The sequence below is a fragment of the Protomyctophum parallelum genome, assembly GCF_964188405.1.
Source record: "Protomyctophum parallelum genome assembly, chromosome: 17".
In the NCBI taxonomy this organism is placed as follows: domain Eukaryota; kingdom Metazoa; phylum Chordata; class Actinopteri; order Myctophiformes; family Myctophidae; genus Protomyctophum; species Protomyctophum parallelum.
The window spans coordinates 14,040,081-14,062,884 of NC_139719.1; the positions used below are offsets into that span (position 1 = coordinate 14,040,081).

The window sequence follows — 22,804 nt, forward strand, 5'->3', positions numbered from 1 at the left end:
TTAACAACACCTATGAGGTACTAGTTGAACCAAGGCTTTATTTAACAGCACTTATGAGGTACTAGTTGAACCAAGGCTTGATTTAACAGCACCTATGAGGTACTAGTTGAACCAAGGCTTTATTTAACAGCACTTATGAGGTACTAGTTGAACCAAGGCTTTATTTAACAACACCTATGAGACACTAGTTGAACCAAGGCTTTATTTAACAACACCTATGAGGTACTAGTTGAACCAAGGCTTTATTTAACAACACCTATGAGGCACTAGTTGAACCAAGGCTTGATTTAACAGCACTTATGAGGTACTAGTTGAACCAATATTTTATTTAACAGCACCTATGAGGTACTAGTTTAACCAAGGCTTTATTTAACAACACTTATGAGGCACTAGTTTAACCAAGGCTTTATTTAACAACACCTATGAGGCACTAGTTTAACCAAGGCTTTATTTAACAGCACTTAACTATTATAACCTTTCCCTGAACCGAGGCACATTGATTTATTGGAAGCAGCCATGTTGAACAATAACCTCTGTGCTTCCAGGTGGAGAAGACGCTGGGCATCGAAGCGGCCAGGACCACCATCATCAACGAGATCCAGTACACCATGAGCAGCCACGGAATGAGTGTGGACCGACGACATGTCATGCTGCTGGCAGACCTCATGTCCTACAAGGTACACTTTAGGCATTTACTAGACTCTTAATCCAGAGCGATTTACAGTAAGCAAGAACATCAAATACATAAAAAATTGCTAAGAAGCTGACAGGGGGAGCACACGCAGATACGACACACCAAAGATCCGACATGCGCAAAATCACACGTCGCTCCCAAACATGCGTTTGTCCGGGCTTGCGGTTAGGGTTAGGTTAGGGTTAGTTGGTTAGTTAGTTTCATTTATTGTCCACGTGTGGAAATTTTTCTTCGGTCTCAACAACAGTAAAAAAACAAACAGTTACAACAACAGCAACAACACTTACACAATTATTTTCTCATGGCAAAAAAGTGCAGGACAACAGTGGCAAATACAGAGACATGGTATCATTTAGTGCCTTAATGGCATTTGCTATGAAGGAATAAAAAAAAATGTTACGGTTAGCTTTTGGTACTTTGTACCGTCTACCAGGTGTAATACAGAGTATCATTAACACGGACCTGTTGAGGACGGTCAGAGAGGAAGTCTCTGACAAGATGGATAATACTTCCATTTACTCCTATGTAAAATCAATAAAGGTAAAATCAATAAAAAGGACCCTGGCAAAGTGGGAGGGGACTTGGAGATGCTTTGACAGGGTGTTAAACAGGCTGATAGCAGCATCATCAGTTCCTCTCTGACTTTTATAAGCAAATTGGAGATGATCTAAGCCAGGGGTACTCAACTGGCGGACCGCGGTCCGCGACCGGACCGCGACCGGACCGCGGACCACCCAAAAAAAAAAAATGGGGTTTTTTTTGGGTTTTTTTTTTTAAGTTAATAATATAAATAACATCAGATGGTACATTTCTCATGTGAAATTGCTGCAAAGGCCCCCAAAATGTCCCCCAAGGTCTGGCGCGCGCTGTGCGCGCGCACAGTGTGGCCTGCCAGGGCGTATAACTCCCGGCCTGATTTGGAGTTCCACTCCGGGCCTGCACTCTGCACCCCATTATTGGTTGGTTGGAAGGGGATCTGATTTGTATAAGCTTGGCTTGACCATACTAAACGGGCATAGAGCCCCGCTCTCCGATAGACGCCGCGCATGGGACCGGACCTCGGTCTTATTCAAAAAAATATTTGTGGACCTTCATCATTTCTAGTTGAGGACCCCTGATCTAAGCTGTGATTTGTCTGCTTATAACGCTTTCAAAACAGTTTCCCAAAATGGAAGTAAGAGCAATGGGCCTGAAGTATTTTAGTTCAGTGGCTCCAGGCTTCTTGGGGAGAGGTACAATACAAGACATTTTCCATAAATTGGCCTTTGTTAGAGAGTCAAGCAAATACTGGAAGTGGAATAGCATCAACAGAATACCTTTTAAGTTCATGAACATTTTCTTTCAACTCTCTACCTCTAAGGCCATCTGGCCCAGGTGCCGAGTTGGGCTTAATACAGGAAAGGCTAGCTACAATTTCATTTTCACTGAGTGTGATAGGGACATACTCCGGAATGGACATACACACACTATCACGCTCAGCACTGAAGTCATTCTTATCAAAACGGCTGAAAAAGATATTTAGATCATTAGCAAAAGATGGAGATTAGAGGTAGGTTGTCGGTCTAATGACCGTCGGACCAATAGTATGTCGGTAACTAAAGCCTGTACCCCCTAACAGTGGAATATCTATAGAATGACACTTTACGTATACACTATAGAGTGCTATGTCTGCATAAAATGCTGTCTAAGTTACATAAGTTGAGCATTTACATACGCCTGTAAGGTCGTCAAGGCTAGGGTAAGTGCTACGGCAAGTGATGCGGGCTAAGATGGAGTCTGAAGTGGGTTTTCAGATTACGACGGAAGATTGGGAGTGAGGCTGAGGTTCTGATTGCAATGGGAAGTGCATTCCATAGTTTTGGAGCCAGAAGGGAGAAGAGTTTGGGACGTGTGGAGCGTTGTCCCGGTGTTTTAGTGAATGTACTTCCAGCTTCCCTGCATTGGCCGATCACACGGGAGGGTTTGTATGGTCCGATCAGACTTGCAAGATTTTGGGGCTGCCATTCCTTTGGTTGCCTTGAAGGCCAGCATTAGAGTTTTGTACTCTGTGCGGGCAGTGACCGCACACAGGGACAGGGAGTACAGTACACAGGGAGACATGTGAGAATTTTGGCTGGTTGAAGAACAAGCGAGCTGTTTCATTCTGGATCAATTGGAGAGGCTTAAGTGTGCATGCCGGTAGATCAGTAAGTCCTACAAGGTACAGTGTGTCACCACCATAATGTCATGCTGCTAGTAGCAGAGCTCATGTCCTACAAGGTGAGTCGCTACAGTGAGTGCCGAATGACCTTTGTGTTTGAGTAAATGGCCACGCCCTCCTCCTAAGCACAGTGTTAGACCTCGATGGAGGGGCGCCATCTCAAGCGAACTTAAACCACCGATTGCCGTGGCAAACGTTGTGAAGTTCGCTTAGCCGACTCAGCCCCCTTTGAGTTGCGACCCGATATGGACAGAATTGTAAATCATGTTCTGGCGAGAGCATTTCCCCCGACTGCCACTCTAAAGTAGCTACTGGCCAATCACAGTGCGTCCTTGCTCAAAGGCGGAAGGCCATTGGAGACTCACGTCTCTGCGCGCTGGGGGAACTGGAGCGGCGGCTTCCCAGATTGATATGTTATGTACCTGCTGTGTCACTAGGGGGAGATTCTGGGCATCACCAGGTTCGGCCTGGCCAAGATGAAGGAAAGTGTCCTCATGCTGGCCTCCTTTGAGAAGACGGCGGATCACCTGTTTGATGCTGCCTACTTCGGACAGAAGGACTCCGTCTGTGGTAAATTAATTCAGCATTATTTTAGTTTAATATATAGTTTATTTTTGGGCTTTTACGAGTAACCTAAGGTGGGGGGGATAAAATAATATTGTAATTTACCGGTACCTACAATACGTTGATATTGTACACTACATGTACAACTACAATTGTAATATTACAATTAAGAAAACTGAATAAATAATTATATTTAGTTATAGTTTAGCTATAATACTGTCTGTACTGTATGTGTGTGTGCATGTGTATATAGACATATGTCTAGATATAGATGGAAATAAAGAAGTAGCCAGCACACAATTAATGTCCTTTTCCACATGATTTATTTCCCTCTGATAGACAGACAATGGATGTGTTACATTGCATTTTTGAACCTTGCACCAAAAAGGCTATTCATCTAATCTGGGGTGTTGCAGGGTTTTTTTCTTCTGCTTTTGCAGTTATTTTCTCTTAGATATACACAATGGGTGAATATAAACGCTGCATTATGAAATTGACCTGTAATTTCCACGACTTCTCATGAAGTGGTCATGAATATGATGTCCTCTGTTCGTTTCATTCCAGGTGTGTCCGAGTGCATCATCATGGGCATTCCCATGAACATCGGCACGGGTCTGTTCAAGCTGTTGCATAAGGCTGACAAGAACCCCTCTCCACCGGAGAGGCCTCTTCTCTTCGACAACCCTGACTTCCATGTTCCTCTAGTAGCCCCCTAGTCAGCCTCACCTGTCCCCCAATCACCCTCACCTGTCTCCCTAATCACCCCATGTTCCTCTAGTAGCCTCCTAGTCACCCTCACCTGTCCCCCTAATCACCCCATGTTCCTCTAGTAGCCCCCTAGTCACCCTCACCTGCCTCCCCGTCGTCTGCCTTAAAGCTACACCTTGACCATTTTGAACCCAAGTCCCTTATTCGCTCAGATGTGAGGAGAGAGAGACGCTATACTGTCGCTGTTGGTTTGAAACCCTGTATGTCAGAAGCTGTTAACTTTTAACCCACTGGAATAACAATAAGTATAGCCTATAGCCTACAATATTCTGTCGTGGAGTAGAAGTGTGAAATAAAATAAAATCACACCCGTTTGAAGTGAGGGCCGCTCTTATCATCATTTATCGTCACATTCCGTGCTCAGCCAATCAAATGATCACATTGTGCCACACGCACGCACGCACACACGCACAGATGTGCATAGGAGGGCCTCAACATTGGAAATACGCATAGTAAAGTAAATTTACCTCCAATTTGTCAATTATAAGTATACACTTACTAAATGTACTTAGTTACTTTCAACCCCCCCCAGCAGGTATGGCAGATGCCCAGGGCTCCCCCATCATACACCCCCCCCCCCCCCATCCCATAATAGACACCTGCTGTCATCAGCCCTGTGGACCCCCACCTGGCCCCCTTTTAGTTTTATTTTGCCAATGATGAAGTCTGTTGTCTATAGATAGACTTCCTTTTCCTGAGCGCTCAAGTGCCTGTTAAAATGTTTTTCATTTCCCTCTGCCAGGAAACATACTAGTTCAAATCTCTGTACTTCATGTTCTGGGTCTGTGCTACAGACTTATTTTGATTTAACTTACCGTAAGGGATAACATGCTTTCAATGCAGACAATTATGCCACATAGGGCCTTTTTATTTGACCATACTGTAAGCGCAAGGACAGTAGTCGCAGTTCATTTAGTTTGTTTTGCTTGTAAAAACATGCTTTCTTTCATTTAATGTAATATGGTTTATGCATCAAGACGTTTTGTGGGTCTTGTCTTTGTCCTTGGTGATGTACAAAACATACAACACTAAAATACCTCTGAATCTACAGACTAGGGAATTGTGTTTTTCTGGTTAGCTTGTTCGTCAGCTAGGCATGTTACCATTGCCAAGAAATAAAATTAAATAATTGACGGTAGTTTTCATTTCATGGAGCTCGTTAACAGTGCAGATCTGTTTCTGAAATATGTTTGAAATGATCAGTAATTTCTACACTGTATGGAGCATCACATTGTGTGTGAATGTATATTAATGTGTATATTTTGCCTGTGAATAAACTATTAAAAAAAAATATTTGGAGTCACTTTATATGTGAAGTGTGTGTGTGTGTGTGTGTGTGTGTGTGTGTGTGTGTGTGTGTGTGCGCGCGCGCGCGCGCCCGTGCACTACGAATGCTGCTTGCATGCAATATAGATGGAGGGGAAACAATGGTGTCTGTACCTCAAGCAATGTAAGTATAATAAATATACAGATGTGTAAATCATATTTATTTATTTATCATTACTTCGTGAGACAAAGGAAGGGAAACTCATGTAAATAATATCCAAACAACCTGGATGAGATTAATTCGTAATTAAAAATGCATTATCACTGCAACAACCTTAAGACCACAGACATAATACTGTGTACACAGAATGAATTCACTGCAGTAATCACTAACAAATAATCACACTTGCGTAAAGTGAGGGTCTAACGGCTGTAAACAAACTGTTTCAACACTTTCACTTACAAATGCATTTGAACACCAATACTACAAGACCGTGTGTGGACTGGAGATGCAAAGCTCGGCTATATAAAACCAGCCATGATTTGATACTGTACGTCAGGACAGGTGTTGGACTACAGTAGCCGTCAAGTATCGACGATCACCATTAGGCATAAAAATGCTAAACATTTATAAATAAAACATTGTCATACTGTATAACGATAAATTGGCATTCCTCCTTGTGATTGAAATACCTTCTACAGCTTAAGTTTAGACTGGTTTTGTGGTACAAATACAATATGTCTGAACAGGTTTGAGGTCTATAAAAGGCGGGTTACTGTACGTACTGCCCTAATATGCATGCTTGCTTGCTTTACTCCCGATCCGATTCCGATCATTGGAATTTGGTACAGATTTTCTACAACACTTATGCCATATCCACAGACAATATCCAGTCTAATATCATGATATGGATATAATATTGATACTAGGGATGTCCCGACCCCTTTTCTTTGCTCCCAATCCGATTCCGATCATTTGAAAATGGCATGATCGGCCCCGATTTCCGATCACGTGATGGGATCGGGACAACCCTAATTACAGGTTTTACTGCTGTTCCCCCTATTAGACCACTATGTGCTTCAGTAAACCTCTGGAAGGTTGACTCCAGCATGAACATTTGGTCACAAATTGGACTCTTTGAGAGTGTAACATGAAACCAAATGGACCTGTTCAGGGTCCATTTGGTTTCATTTAACACTCTTTAAAGATCTATAAGGTTCCATTTGAATCTGAATTAATTCAATTAACTGCTGCATTGCTAAGATGTGACATGCGCGCACACACACACACTAACCACTTTCTTTAGCCTAGTGTCCCTATTTTAGGCATGTCAGAATAAGGAGAATATTAGTGAATCTACAAGCTTATAGATTGGCCATCATACAGCTGATTATATGGGGCATCACTACCAGGTATTGTCACGTCGTCTACTCAGACCTTTGTGTTCAACCCAGACAGTTATTCAGTTGCATGATTCAATATTTAGATTTTAGATCATGGATATTCATTGTTATATAACAAGCCCATTCAACTTAAAACTTGAAAAACACAGCCATGGTTCTGGATATTGTCCTCCTTCCGTCTAATGCATAAGGGGACCAGGGGTCATTTAACTTTTGCCCGCATTAAAGGTCTCTTATAAATAAAAGCTTTCTCTCAGTGATTCAGCCTATCACAGTATAGGTGTTGATTTAATTGAGGTGAGTTTAAGGTTACCTTTATCTTCCTGGGTGATTTACATTCCACTATTAACATGCTGGCCGTGGAACAACTGACCAGATCTATACTCTTGCAGGGATCCTGGAGAAGGCCTGGGAGTATGCATATCCGGTCTACATGTGTTTTGTGGATTTGGAGAAGGCATATGACCGGGTCCCCCGGGATGTCCTGTGGGAGGTGCTGCGGGAGTATGGGGTGAGGGGGACCTTATTGAGGTCCATCCAATCTCTGTACACCCAAAGCGAGAGCTGTGTCCGTGTGCTTGGGAGTAAGTCGGATTCGTTTCCGGTGGGGGTTGGCCTTCGCCAGGGCTGCGCTTTGTCACCTATCCTGTTTGTGATTTTCATGGACAGGATATCGAGGCGTAGTCGTGGCGGAGAGGGTATTCGGCTCGGTGACCTAAGGGTTGAATCACTGCTTTTTGCAGATGATGTGGTCCTGATGGCACCATCGGTCCAAGACCTTCAGCTCTCACTGGACCGGTTCGCAGCCGAGTGTACGGCGGCTGGGATGAGGATCAGCGTCTCCAAATCTGAGGCCATGGTTCTCAGCAGGAAAGCGGTGGATTGTGCAGTCCGGGTAGGGAATGAGGCATTACCCCAGGTGAAGGAGTTCAAGTATCTCGGGGTCTTGTTCACGAGTGAGGGGAGAACGGAGAAGGAGATCAGCCGGAGAATCGGAGCGGCAGGGGCGGTATTGCAGTCGCTGTACCGCACTGTTGTGACGAAAAGAGAGTTGAGCCAGAAGGCAAAGCTCTCTGTCTACCGAGCAATCTTCGTTCCTACTCTCATCTATGGTCATGAAGTGTGGGTCATGACCGAAAGAATAAGGTCACGAATACAAGCGGCTGAAATTAGTTTTCTTCGACGGGTGGCTGGCATCTCCCTTAGAGATAGGGTGAGAAGTTCAGTCACACGAGAGAGACTCGGAGTAGAACCGCTGCTCCTTCGCCTGGAAAGGAGCCAGCTGAGGTGGTTCGGGCATCTGGTTAGGATGCCACTCGGGCGCCTCCCTAGGGAGGTCCTCGACGCATGTCCCACTGGGAGGAGACCTCGGGGCAGACCAAGGCGCAGTTGGAGGAAATACATCGACTCTCTGGCCTTGGAACGTCTCGGAATCCCCCAGGAGGAGGTCACTGATGTTGCTCGGGAGAGGGAAGTCTGGAGCTCTCTGGTGGAGCTGTTGCCCCCGCGACCCGACTACGGATAAGCGGTTGAAGATGGATGGATGGATGGATGGATATTAACATGCTTTATTATTATTATTATTATTATGGCCCATGCTTTCCTGTCGTGAGTGAGAACAGTTCCACTTGCTTGATTCTCTCAGATGTAAATTCTCTGTCAACGAAGAGGCAGCGTTGGCTGTATCATCTAGTAAATAATCAGCATTTCTGTACTTCCCTTACCCAAAGCGCTTTGCAAATCGCTTCATAAAACAGGCAAACATTTAGTGACAATAGCCGATCTACAAGCTCAATAAAGCTACACGGTGTGAGCTGGTAGATCGTCTATAGGGCATAGCAGTGGTGGTCAGATGAATCATGACCATAAAACATTAGATTCTGTGAAAAGAAGAAAGAAATTGACAACCGTAAAACAAAGGGTATTTAATATATATATAATATATATATATTAAATACCCTTTGTTTTACGGTTTTACGGTAATTACGGTATATGATATACTATATTTAATAAATACTATTTATTAAATATAGTATATCATATACCGTAATTAAATAAATAAAAATCTCAGCTTGCAAATCGGATCAATGATCGGACTTTCTACTCTAGTCACGTGACCAAGTGGCGAGATTTTCATGATTGGCTAGCCTCTGAGCCAATGGGAGACTCACCGCACCATGACTAGAGACTGCAAACGCGACTACAGAAATCCCCACTTAGGTACAATATGCAAGAGAATGGAATGCAAGCTTATATATCAATATAATGACTTGAGTCATTTCTTGTTTTTCACAGAATCATATGTTTTATGGTCATGATTCACCACGATCCTCGATGGATTGATTCAGGCTTAAGAAAATTGATATTTTTGGAAATCTCTCCAAATTAATGCGGTCTGGATGGATGGAACCAGAAAATGGCTGCACGATAATGTACAAACCTTGCAGAGGCAACCTGCAAGGCACCAACCCACTCCATCGGTAGACGTTAGGTGTTCACTGTCTTGCTCAAGGATTTTTAGGATTGATTTTAAAATTATTTTACTTGTGTCCCAAATATGTTCCAAACCGCCCCCTAAGGTCTTCCACTGCTGGCCTGCTCGCTTTGCCTAAAAAAATGGCAACTAAAAATTACGGGGAAGCAGCTTTTTGCTTCTACAAGCCGTCGGCATGGAACAAGCTCCCACTGTACCTTCGTCAGGCAGCCTCTGTAGACATTTTTAAAGCACAGCTCAAGACCCACTTCTACAACATTGCTTTTAATTGATCTTTTATTTTTTGTTATTCATGTCCTCACTGTATTGCATTACTGCTTGTTTTTTAATGTCGTTGCCTTGCTTTTCTTTTTTATTCTCCATTGTTCTGTAAAGCACTTTACATTTCATATCATGAAAGGTGCTATACAAATAAAGTTTTATTATTATTATTATTACTCAAGGAGACTTTGGCTATACTGTGTATGGCGGCAGTGGCATCAGTCACAACAGTCGAGCATTCTTTGAATCAGCGAGCTCCTTCTCATTTCTAGGGATTTTAACGATTCCAGTTCCTTCGTGATTCCCTCTTTAAATGGTCCGACTCCTTAAGGGCTCCCTTTAACGATTCCTATAGGGGGTTCCAAATGGCCCCCTTATGACAGGTCTGTAACTCTGAGAGTAAATGGAACCAAATGGACCCTTACAGGCCGGTCTGTAACTTAAAAAGTCAGAGAATCACTGATTGACGTGAGACGTGAAGGCCATAGAGTGTGATAGAACCGGTTCGGTGAAACGGTTCCAAATGCACTGGAACCGATTCCCGGTTGCTCAATGTTGGTTGGATCTTGCGCTTCTTCCGGTTTCCGGGACCTCAACCCTTTCTCATTTCCTACACGTCGAGGAGCGTGCTGACAGCAGGGAGCTCAGACAGCTTTTGTACTGTGGAGATCTTATCGTCCATTAAGGAGGAGGTGGTTCCACCGGAACCCGAGGCGGGGCCTACTTTCTCTGCCGCCGTGTGGTGGCGGTGGAGCTTGGCACCGCCGTCCGGGTCACGGGGCTCCAGGAAGGCCTGGCGGTGCAGCGGCTTGATGAACTGCACGCTGAGACGAGGCGCCTCGCCGCCGCCTCTGACGCCGCTCCGTCTCCACGGGCCGCCGGGCTTGTGGCGGACGCAGTGGGAGAGCGTGGACATGCAGCTCTTCTTGAAGTTCTCGTTCATGAAGGCGTACACGATGGGGTTGTTGAAGCTGTTGGAGAAGCCGATGGCCTGAACCACGGCAATGATCATGTTGATGGTGACCTCGTCGTACTTCTTCTCCAGGTCGTCTGGAGGACGCAGGATGCACGTTGTCGGAAGAAAAGGAAAAAGAACAATAACATTAATAAGGCTATTATAGCATGTATTCTCAAATTGTTACAAATTGAACCAAATGGACCCGCAGCACTCATGTTGCGTTCACACGGGCAGACTCAACGACGCAGTCCACCATTCATTGTCAATGGAAGCCAGCGATATGACGATGTAAAGATGCATGTAGCTGCTCCAAATGATACTCCCATTCGTCTTTGTCAGAGTTAAAGACAAATAAGGGTCCTGAGGGTCCCTCGACTGTACTATGGATTTCTGTGAAGCAGTATGCTCTGGGTTTGGGTAGTGGAAGTAAGTCCTTGGGTCACCAGAATTAAACCAGTTTTACTATGTAAAAAGTAATAAAAATAAATCCACTGTATATTTAGGTTTACGGCCTTGAAGTAAAAAGACTGGTTTGTTTTGCCAAGCCAATGGTGGAACAGACTTCTAACAAAGCGTTCCCAAACGAAAAAGAAAAGGCAAGTGATCGAAGTGAACCATTTATGTTGTTGCTCCAGCTATGGAGGAGTAATTTTGGACATAATACCAAATTAGTATTTGTTTGGTTGTTTTCCCACCAGCCCTGTATACTGCAAGCCTGCCTGAAAGGAAAACCAGTATTCTAGGACAAGTGGCTCTTGTTATGTACCGACTACCGGTATGTTGATCATTACAGTAAAAGCTGGGGGAACAAAATGTGCCACTTTTTTCCACCTTGGTGGATTTGTTTTCATTTGAGCTGCCTTTGTATGTGTTTCTTAGGGTTTTGAGGTGATGGTCTCGTTAACACACGTTAACATAAAGCTACAGCTGGCACAACTTACTGTAATTACCACAACAATGATGACTTTGCTAATTTAAATTGTGTATGATTGGAGTTGGACCCCACTTTGAGAACCCATAACTGCCGATACCGATTCTGACCGATTATGTGGTGCATCCCTCCCTCTTATCCAGTGATACTTACTGTACTCAAACAGCATGTGCACCGTGTGGAACGGAGCCCAGCAGATTGTGAAGAGGAGCACAACGGTGATCATCATTTTAACGGCTCTTTTCTTCTTCCTGCATGTGAAGACATACCAAACAGACAGACATGGTTATGGTTCTTGAAAGGAGATAAGGGCCTTTAGGCTGTTGCCATAGAGTTACAAAGGATAGAGGGCGGACTGCCCCGCCCAATGGAAGTTGCTCAGTGGCGTTTTGAAGCACCCGGAAGAACGATCTACTTCCGAATTTGTTTGGATTTGGTGTCCAAAATGTGGAAGTGCTCAATGTTAAACCCCAGCCGCGCGAGGTTTCCTCGTGCTAAATGCAGGGGCCCGCCTGCAGTTCCAGCTTCGACCACTACGTCTTGTGGCTTCAACGTTTGGCCAGCCTTTCTGGGGGCTTGGCTAGAGTTCTGGGCTTCAGCCAGAGACTGCCGGGACCTGAAAGGCCCCGGCGGTGTGTACGACCATGGGCTTGAGTTGCTCGCGTTCAGGCCCATAAGTTATGCTAATTGCTCGGGTTGGGTAATTACATGTAAAAAAAAAAGAAACGTTAAAAATGTCTTAGCACAAAGTATATGTATGTACTGTATGCAACCTTTATTCAACAAGGAGAGTCACATTCCGGTTCGAGAGCTTTTCACTTTAACTTTGACTTGAGACCAATGAGACATACGGCCAAAGCAGCATAAAATTAAAAGTAAAGTGAAGTAAGTGGTGCAACTCTGTGTGGGGGTCCCCGGGGGTGGGGGAGTTCTAGACCCACAGGAACGCACCCAGGGTGCTGGCCCGATTCCGAAACGGTTGAGAAATGACAGTTACCGTGTGGGGGTCCCTCTACTGTACCCTCCACTGTACTGTACTGTACTGTACTATACTGTACTGGCACACCCAAAATCACCATATATACAGTTAATATGTGTGTGTGTGTGTGTGTGTGTGTGTGTGTGTGTGTGTGTGTGTGTGTGTGTGTGTGTGTGTGTGTGTGTGTGTTAGGTTGCGCACAGGTGGTGAAAAACATGGGACAGGACAATAACAGAAGTGTGCAGCAAGTACATAACCAAAAAAAAAAAAAAAAACACCAGCAGGACATACAGTAATCCGCCTCTTGAAATCAAATCAAGTTAAAGAGGTCTGCTGAGTCATTCTGCCATTCACAGCGGCTCACAGCAACCCAGACATATCAACACACACATACTGTACAGGTAGTACAGGTCAGGTAGTAATGTTGCTGCCACAGGGTTCTATTTCACACTCCTGTCTGTGTGGTTGTGAAATATATTACATAAGTTATGGTTGCTGTGCTACTGAACAGGTGAGGGAAAGACGCACAATAGGCAAGGGATAATGAATGGTGAGAAGGTCATTGTTGAGAAATACACCCAGACAGTGTGATAAGGGCTGAAGACGCCGAGCCAAGGCTCTTATCACGCAGCAGGGAATGTACGTGCGTGTGCGTCTGTCTCTCTGTCAATGGAAATCCTGCTTTATTGCGTTTAAATCCATCCTCCTTTTCTCTTTACTTAAGACGAAAGTGGGCTTTTTGTCGTTGAACGTTTATGAATACAAATTACATTTCTATTTGTCTTTTAGGCGTCTTAAACAAAAGGTGCACAGTGCAGATATGACAAATAACTGAATAATTACAACATGAATAGTGAAAATAGCTCAATGTTGAGAAAGGTTCATACATTTTGACAAATTTAGATTTAGATTTGCCATTTCCAGTATTTTTGAAGACCTTTCACAATGTATGAACGTTTCTCAACATGGAAACGATTATGATGTAAATAATTAGGCGATTATGTAATAATTGTGTCGGGTCAACTAAGTGTTAAACCTGTTCCACGTGACCACGCCACAGAGTCGATCCAAGTCCTTTCTTTGCTCTTTTCTTTTTTTATTCCACTATTTTGTAACCCATTTTTTCACCCGGTGCCAATTGCCTAAACTGTAATCCAGGGCGCTACTCTCACTCTGCCAACCTGAGGAGAGCCCCGAACTGAGCTCATGCTTCTTTCAATGCATGAGGAGTGAGCAGGCCGCTTCTTATCACCTGGCAGGGGTAGGACATATAGCGCGTGGAAGGAACACGTTATTCCACCCAGTTCCTTTCCCCTCCATCAGGCTGACCAGGGGGAGGCAGTATAGAGACCAGGATTACTGCATGTTTTTTTGTGAGGGTTAGGTAACCTCACGTCACCAGTCTTTCCACTTCGGCGGAAAGCCTGGTCTGTGTTTCTAAATCGCCTGTGTGATCCGGTGTAGACCGGATGTTTTTATTTTATTTTAATAAATTTGTATTCGTTTGGTAGTTTCATTTTTTTTCCCACCGTCGCTTTGTTTTGGTCCCCCATTTTTAGTCTCGCCAGTCACTACGAGTTGGAATAAAATATGGATATACCAATCAAACTATTCAAAGAAGTATTGAAGAAACCTGTCGGATTCATACGCCACATCAAGGCTTTTATTGCGTAGGCCCTGAAATTAGAATGCCCTGCCTTGATCACAGGGAATGTTGTGTACTTCTGATTCCGGTTTCCTGCCTGATGACTACAAACTATAGTGACTACAACTCTTGCGTGGCTTCTTGCTGAGCGTTTACCTGGACATCTTGCTGACCTCCCGGTGGTTCATGGTGTCCAGGACGGAGGAGTCTCCCACCCTGCAGCGGATCCACAGCTCCACAGCGATCCAGGTGTAGAGGAGCAGCATGGCGGCCAGCGGCAGCAGGAACAGCGCCACCATGATGAAGGTGGTGTACAGCTGCCGGTGGGCCGGGGAGCGCCAGCTCTCCTGGCAGCACACGTGGTAGCGGTCGTACAAGAAGTCATATTTCACCTGTAGGACACACATGGATGTTGATTATCACATTAAAACCGGGGAAAGCAACCGTGTCATTTTAGCTACAATATATGGCAACGTGAAGGATCCAAACAGGAAGTCCTTGCCAGAATTGCGCAAACTGCTGCTGCCCTGGCAAAACTCAACCCATATGGAAAGACAAAAACATCAGTCTGGCATCAAAGGTGAGACTACTGCGATCACTTGTCATGTCAATCCTTCTCTATTCTTGTGAAACTTGGACCCTTACAGCTGAGCTACAGAGGAGAATACAGAGCATGGAGATGAGATGCTACAGAAGACTCATGGGTATCTCCTACACCCAGCATGTCACAAACGAGGAAGTACGGCAAAAGATCAGCCAAGCCATCGGCCCCACATGATGACCTTCTGACACAACTGTCATAAAGCGTAAACTGAGATGGTACGGACACATCACCAGGTCCTCAGGCCTTGCAAAGACCATCCTGCAAGGCACCGTACGAGGTGGCAGGAGAAGAGGGAGACAAAAGAAAAGATGGGAAGATAACATCGGAGAATGGACACACTTGAAACTCAGTGAGGAAATGAGAGCTGCCGAGGACAGAGAGGGATGGAGAGAGCTGGTCAACAGATCGTCTGTGGTGCCCCAACGACCCTCCGGGGTTACGGGATAGGTGAGGTGATATGCAGTGGCGTAACTAGACGTCACTGAGCCCTGACGCAGGCTGATCAGCGAGTGCCCCAGACACCACCAACCCCCTCCCATACAGACTGTTTTTTGCAACTGTACAACAGTTGTGACGGACGGTACCTGTCGCAATTGCGAACAGAGTAGCAGCTGCATTTTGGTTTATAAACAGCGGGGCATTGTACAATTGTAGTTGTGTTGTCTGCGTCACGGTAGTTACGTCCCTGGTGATATGGCAACATAAGCTTTTCTGAAAACTCGTAGATTCATAATCACGTGTCCCTCGCACAAAACATTTTCAGATGGGGATCCTTGGCACAAGAAAGTTTGAGAACTACTGGTTTAGAACAAGGCCTTTGTAGAATCGGCCTCAGGTCTTTATCACTAGCATGACCTATTTTGAAGTTTATTATCTTTGCCCATGAAGCTTTCAGAAGGTTCCCCTTCCATGACCATCATCATTCTATCATCTCAGACATTTTTTTGACATCTGAACCATTTTCTAAATATGAATTTAAGCACATGCTACTTCCGTCACATTTTACTTCAGTCATGCTAGATAGGGTTAATGCAAAGTAAAACCTCACCACTGTTTGTATGACCAAGTCCTAATGCCTAATGTGCGACCTGAAACGCACACGCACGCGCACACACACACACACTCACTCACTCACACACACACACACACACACACACACACACACGTTTTTTATATATTGTTCCTGCTGTTCTACATACAGACTGAGGCTTTATCCTTTGTTTTTATATAAAATATCCCAGACCATTAGGGTTTTATGGAAGGTGCTTCTGAACATATTGCTAGTTTCATCTTAAACCGTCTGGCTATTTTAGCTGTGCAACATGAAGGGTATATATATATATATTATTTCTTATTTATTTTTGCTTCCATCAGAGGCAGAAATCACCTACTAGGAGCTATTATTTTATGTCTTGGTGTTGGCGTGATACTTTGGTCCATTTGCAGTATTATGTCTAGACACCGGGCGGCGCCATGGTGGGCATTTGATAGACACAGGCAAAGGATATAGGAAGCACATGCAGTACACAGGTGCATTGTTAGTGTGTGCACAGAATGAAGGGGAGCACACTGTTCTTACCAGGGAGAAATTGAAAAGAAACTGGGCTGGGTAACTGGTATGTTCCTTTTCTGCTGTATTTATGTGTGAGTGTTCATATTTGTATGTAACTTACATCCTGCACATCATTCTACATTCATTAAAACTCTGAACTCTGACTGGGGGAGGGAGATATAGGAGGGCTATGCTCTGAGTCTAATGATCATTATAACAATGTGAAAATATTTAACAAGGGAAAAGGTTATATTCGTGGACAATCAAAACATGTTGGAATTGTGGTGTGGTGTCATTAAAGTGACACGCTGACTATCCAGAAACTAAAAACATGGCACTTTGTTTCAAAAAGGTTGCAGACCCCTGCTGTAGAGTCATCTAATGGTTCTCAACCTTACCAGGCTGTGACCCCCCCCCCCCCCACACACACACACACACACACACACACACACACAATTGTAGCAGTTGAGGCTACAATTGGTGTTTGCTTGACTCTCCACATGTTGTAGCCCTCAGCAGCGGGATTCTTTTTTTATGATGATGATGATGCTGTGTCTAACATGCTGATCAGACTGCAGTGAGGGTATGGACAGCATAGCTCTGGTCCATAGCGTTGGAAGGAGCTGAAAAGTAACGCTATGTTACTTTTCAGCCATTTACCCCAGCGAGCGCAACAACAGAATTAGTACAGAATGTTTTCAAATGGAGGCATGCATGCGGCCTAATATACGTATATATACCTACATACATATATCGACTTGGTGGCTGTTTCTGAGACAAACGAGGAGCAAGCGGCAGCATTTGAATGTTTGTTTGTTCGATATGTTTGTTTTTCAGGTCAGGGTTTCAGTCTAGCTGAGGTGGTGGCTTGAATTGATTTGATTCGTGCAGGAGATAACTCCATACTCCAGTCTCCAGACAGCTGGATAACACTCTGCCTTATCTGGAAACACATTGACAACATATAACTCATTAAGACCTGAGGTCGATTCTACTAAAGCAGTGGTTTCCCTTTTCATGTCAAGGTCCATTCTTTATTCTGCATTTGAGCGATGGACCACTATTTATGCTCTCAGACCCAAAGTTTGTCTTAGAATATGTTGTTGTCGTTGAATAAGATGACAATTCCATGTTGTACTTGTATTGATGTGGTAGGCTATAGGAGCGATAACAGGCAAACATTGATCAAAATAACAATTCTACATTCTCTAATTGTGTAGACTTCTTGTAAATTAAGTAATGCAGTAACAATAATTTAACTCTTGAGAGCATACAATGAAACCAAATGGACGCGTAAGGGTTTCATGTCACGCTCTCAAGTTAAAAGATCTATAAGGGTCCATTTGGTCACCAACTCCATTATTTAAGTTTAACTGGGGACCACCTGGAACCCCCTCAAGGACCACTGGTGGTGTCTCTGACTGTATGGGGCAGCGGTGGCCGAACGGTTTGCGGAGCGGTCTTGATATCGGAAGGTCGCTAGTTCGTATCCCCGGACCGGCACGTTACGGCCCTTTCTGAAACCAGTCCCTTGACTTGAAGTGCTCTCGGGAGGTTCCCTCGTCAGGAAGTGCCCCTCCAGCTGAATCAAGTTCCCTTGATTAGGGTGCTGGGTTTAAAAAACTGTTTGGAGATACACTCGCCCTCCTTGTGAAGAAACAGGAAACAGACACTATTCGTTGCCATGGTTACCATCATGCAATTGTGTTACCTGTTATTTTGTTTGTACAGTTATATTGCATTGCATCGTGTATGTTTGTGTGACATGTGGATTTCATTAATATGGAAAAAGGAAATACAAATGACATATACATCCATGGTGTTTATAAATCATTGTGTTAAAAGTTGTTTTGTTTGTGTGGTTTCATTTATAGTTTTTCACGGTGGGGTAAATAAAGAGCCCTTGTGAACATCAGTTGGAGCGTTGTCTATTCTGCATCAGATGAAGATTGTTTAGGAGGAGTTTATTTATCATTTATTTGTAGTGGTACTTCCATTTGTAGGTCGCGGTTTCCATGCGGACAGAAAGCAGGGCTGCACAAGGCAATCGAGTCTAGATCGGCACAGACTCGCTCTTGAGGGCTTTATAAGCCACTTCCACTCAAGGCTGCTTGGTTTCGGACAACACTTAATATGGCGCAGCCTCGCGTGAACGCGCATATCGAGGGCAAGTGTGTAGGGCGAGTGGCGAGGAGCTGGTTTCAGAAAGGGGGTCGAATTACCACCGCTGAAGTGCCCTTGGACAAGGCATTGAACCCCTACCATGAAATGTTCTATGAGCAGGGCCTGGCTGTAAACAAGTTATTGAGCTTAGTCCAGTTACCCTGGGTAAACATAGTACCTTTCCTTTCCTTTTTACCTTGTGCCATTTATCTTTATTCACTAATAAAGTATTCAATCAATCAATCAAAGATTTGGCGCATTTTCATGATTTCTCTAAAGTAGCAGATCTACAAGCTCATAGCGCATCACTTCATGCCTCGCTATGAGCTTGTAGATCTGCTATTTTTGAATAGCCAAAGTATAAAATGTGTCTCAAATCTAAAGTGACACGGATGCATTCCCGGTATTAGCGGGCTAACGGTCGGGGCGCTGCACTACCACAGTGCTTACCTGCAGTTGCTGCACAAACAGCATCGGCGATCCCACCATCACTGATGCAATCCACACCAACCCTGCACACACACACACACACACACACACAGTGAGTCACAACTTATCCTATTCCTTTCACGTTCATACAATGTTACATTTATTTCACTCTGTCGGGGCCGAAACCTCTTATGTCCTTATTTTTTATGTTTTTTTTCTTCTTTTTTTGTAAATGAATGCTCTATCCTTCATACAGTACGTCATATTAGTGTCCCACAAAAGTAGCCAACATTACAGATCCTAAAGCTCACAACGCGTCCGTGGTGTGACGTGAGCTTGTAGATCTGCTATCTTTGCTACTTTTGAATTTGAATCCAGTTGTTGACATAATGAGATTTCCACCCGACAGCAACCTTGTACATTTCCTAATTTCCTAAATTGATTCCCTACGTGTCACACAAAATAGCAGATCTATACGTAAGATCACTTGTCTTGAGTTGGTAGGAACGTCTTTTTCCCGGACATAAATGGTTTCCCTGACAGCGACGGTATATACAGCATATACAGTGCACGCACTCACTTCATGCACTCATCGTACAAACAGACAGGCATGCTTATTATTGATGGTCCGTCCACTCAAAGCACTCAGTACCTAGCATCTTGTAAGCTCTTTTAGACGTGTACTGCCGTCTCATTTTCAGAGGGTAGACAATGCCCTGGTACCTCTCAATGGCAATGCACGTCATGGTGAGGATGCCCGTCACGATGGCGGTCGTCTGCACGAAGGGAACCGTCTTGCACACCAGGACGCCTACAGGAGAGGACAGGCAGGAGGACCATTATTTTTTATTGTGGCGAAAGATTATTGTGCCTAACAATATTATCGCGATAATCAAAATATTATGCTTAAAACTTAAAATGACTGCACTCTCGTTAACCCGCTTGAACCCCCAACGTCCCTGTTGTGTGGGGGGAACGGTTGCCAAAAATAGCTCGCAGCGCATTGTGAGCTTGTAGATCTGCTATTTTTTGGTGTGTGTGAAGTGTAGGGTTTAGGTGGTACTGAATTTGCAGCTCAACAAAAGCTAATTCATCCTAGTGTATGATGGAGGACAATTTCACGATAAATAAATTATAATCTCTGTGATATGAAACAACAATAATAACGATTATCGTCCATTTGTCCCATCCCTACAGCACGGGTCAATAAATGAAACCAAACTCTGTGACAAGAACCATTCATCCTTTCTCCATTCTCCAGGTCGTTAAAATGCCCAGACAGCCTGCGGGACACCGGCTGTCTGCTTGAATACCTTCTGGGTCAGTGTTTCCTCAACCTTTTTCATTACAAAAAAGACCTTTGAGTCGAGCGGCGTCGCTCCTTTGAAGTGAGCTGCTTGATCATTACAAGGACCCCCAGTGAGATAATGTGCATTATTAGGCCAACTCTGGGTCTGCATGGGACCCCAACGTGCACTGTGTGAATTCCTCCGTATTTAAGGCCGATTCTAAAAACGCCTCTAAATCCTGACCTAAGTTTTCTGAAAAACTTCAAATATTTATATAGCAGCATAAAAAATAATAATTTTTGAATACTGTACATACTGTACAGAACCCCAAAATGGGTTCCTGAACTGAGTGGGTGAAACACCAAAAGGGGTTCCCGCCCAAGGAGTAGTTCACCCAAAAAAGTACTTATTTTCGATAAATCGACACACCATATGAAGCCTTGGATAGAGATGTTTTTGTCGCATTCCTAAGCCAATAATTTGATGACCAGCGGAGTCTCCGTCCTACTGAGTGTTCTATTGACCGATGACCATCAAATTAAGATTCCATGCAGGCACTAGATGCGGTATCGTGCGACCAATGCCAGTGAAATGCGCAAAAAGAAGAAGACCCCTTTGGCCCACCAGGAAGTGATGCAATCCTGCTCTGTAGTCAGGGGCTCACAACACAATATGGACGCCTTTGGACGGATGGCGGGAGGAGGATTATCATCAGCGGGATCTTTGATTAAAGTTTTATAAGCTTCTAAACATCCTAGTTTGTCCCATTTTGAGCAGAGAAACGACTAATAAGCGTGTGCACGGATGATTTGGATGTAGGCTGTCTAACATGTGAGTAAAAACAACAAACTTCATTACTGGGTTAAATAACATTAATCAAAAATGAGATTTCTCGTTTTGGCACGCTAAAAACGAGACTTTGCGTTCTTGGCAAAGATCGTGTTAATTGCTCAGAAATGCAACAAAAACAAATGCACTGCTCAACTAGCAGGTCTACATCGACACGTTGTTACTTGTGAGCTTGTAGATTGGCTATTTAAAAAATTCCCGAAATAGCAAAAAAGACAAAAAAGTTTAGGGATATGGGATATAGCACTGGTGAAAATAAGGCCCCAAATCTCTTTGCCCAAAATAGCCGATATGCAAGCTCACGACTTGTCTCAACACATTGTGAGCTTGTAGATCTGCTATTTTAGCCCCCAGAATATTACATTCTTCTTGGACTGATATTTACTTTTAATGCGTGAGGGGGCATATGTTATGTAAAGACAAAAAATAACAAAAAGTACATAAATTTTCAATTAATCTATGTATCATGGTTATATAGTTTGAAGATACAATGGGTTTATATAGAAAGGGGCCGTGTCTGATGTGTGACAGTGTCTGATACAATAAATATCACACATAGCATATTGTCTGCATGGGGTGCACACACAATTACCCCAGAAGTGTTGCAAGGCTTAATTGGCCTGCAATTCATTCGATTTCTGTTGCTAAGTGTTGATAATGAACTAATTATGACATTGGAGCTGGCCACTAAGCTGTTGCTGTTGCTATATCCACTGATGTTGTCACCTCAGTGGATTTACGTTGCTATAATTAAGTGTATAATTAAGTGTTTACCATTATTAATGGTAAATGGGGTCATATTTTAGTTCATCAGTGCTTGGGGCTGGCCAGCTGTTGCTACTTGCTATATCCTCCTCCCATTAGGTAGGCTATGCTATACTTTATTTCACGGATGTTTTAGCTCCTTTCGGGACCGACGTCCCAAATACAGAAAATGTAACCAATAAGGGTCCCGAAAAGGGGCTAAACAGGGCAGACTAGACTTATGTAATGTTTCAAAACTTACCCCCCAGCCACTCGGAGCGTATGTTCTGCAGCAGTGTGAACGGCACGCAGAAGAAGGTGATGAGCAGGTCGCTGACGGCCAGCGAGCAGATGAAGATGTTGGTGGCGGTCTGCATGGCGCGCTTCTTCGCCACCACGTACACCACCAGCGAGTTGCCCACCAGCGCCAGCACGAAGATGAGCGCGTACACCACCACGAACGTGCACTTGGCGCTGTAGGGCAGCTCGGGCACGTAGACGAGCGGCCGGAGCCCGTAGGAGTCTATGAACTCCTGGCGCGACAGGTTGTAGGACTGGAGCAGATCCCGCAGCACCTCCGGGGTGATCTTGTTGGCGACGCCGTCCGACGCGTCGTCGTGCCCGGAGGACTCTGTGGTCGAGTTTGCCATGGTTTAATAATAATAGCCTAGTTCTTCTGCTGTCAGGTTGTTAAAAACATAAGATTGATGATGGTAAATCTTGTACATCCACATGATATCGCAGGGGGTTGATGATGATGCGTTCCGCTTCAGTAAGTGAGTGAGTGTATGTCTGTCTCCAACAAACAAGCGCGTCTGGTGAGGTGCGTCTGATCTGCTCTGCGCGCGCTGACCGACTGCGCTCCAAAGTGGCTTTATAGTGTGGTACGATGCGTATTTCCGTAGGATTTCTTTGCTAAAAGTGTTTTTTTTCCTTTTTTGGCTTTCATAGGGACCAAACTGTCAGAAAATGATGGGGTTCTAATTTTCCCGACCCCCACCCCTTATTTG

General features: G+C 44.3%; 2 protein-coding genes across 3 annotated transcripts in view; one reads left to right on the forward strand and one right to left on the reverse strand.

Annotated features, from left to right (window-relative positions):
- polr3a (polymerase (RNA) III (DNA directed) polypeptide A) overlaps positions 1-4,266 on the forward strand; it is a 45,721-nt gene extending 41,455 nt beyond the window's left edge. For both annotated transcript variants that reach the window (XM_083786684.1, XM_083786683.1), the window contains 3 exons: positions 546-677; positions 3,332-3,464; positions 4,023-4,266. In XM_083786684.1, coding sequence (XP_083642810.1) covers positions 546-677; positions 3,332-3,464; positions 4,023-4,174 — 417 coding nt within the window. In that variant the 3' untranslated portion in view covers positions 4,175-4,266. The remainder of the gene's footprint in view (positions 1-545; positions 678-3,331; positions 3,465-4,022) is intronic.
- A 5,995-nt stretch (positions 4,267-10,261) lies between these two features.
- Positions 10,262-22,444, reverse strand: qrfprb (pyroglutamylated RFamide peptide receptor b; the record flags this gene model as incomplete). Its single annotated transcript, XM_083787469.1, has 6 exons — positions 10,262-10,701; positions 11,694-11,791; positions 14,321-14,556; positions 18,934-18,995; positions 19,565-19,723; positions 22,057-22,444. The coding sequence occupies 6 exons, from the start codon at positions 22,442-22,444 to the stop codon at positions 10,262-10,264; spliced, it is 1,383 nt and encodes a 460-aa protein (XP_083643595.1).
- Between the last annotated feature and the right edge of the window lie 360 nt (positions 22,445-22,804).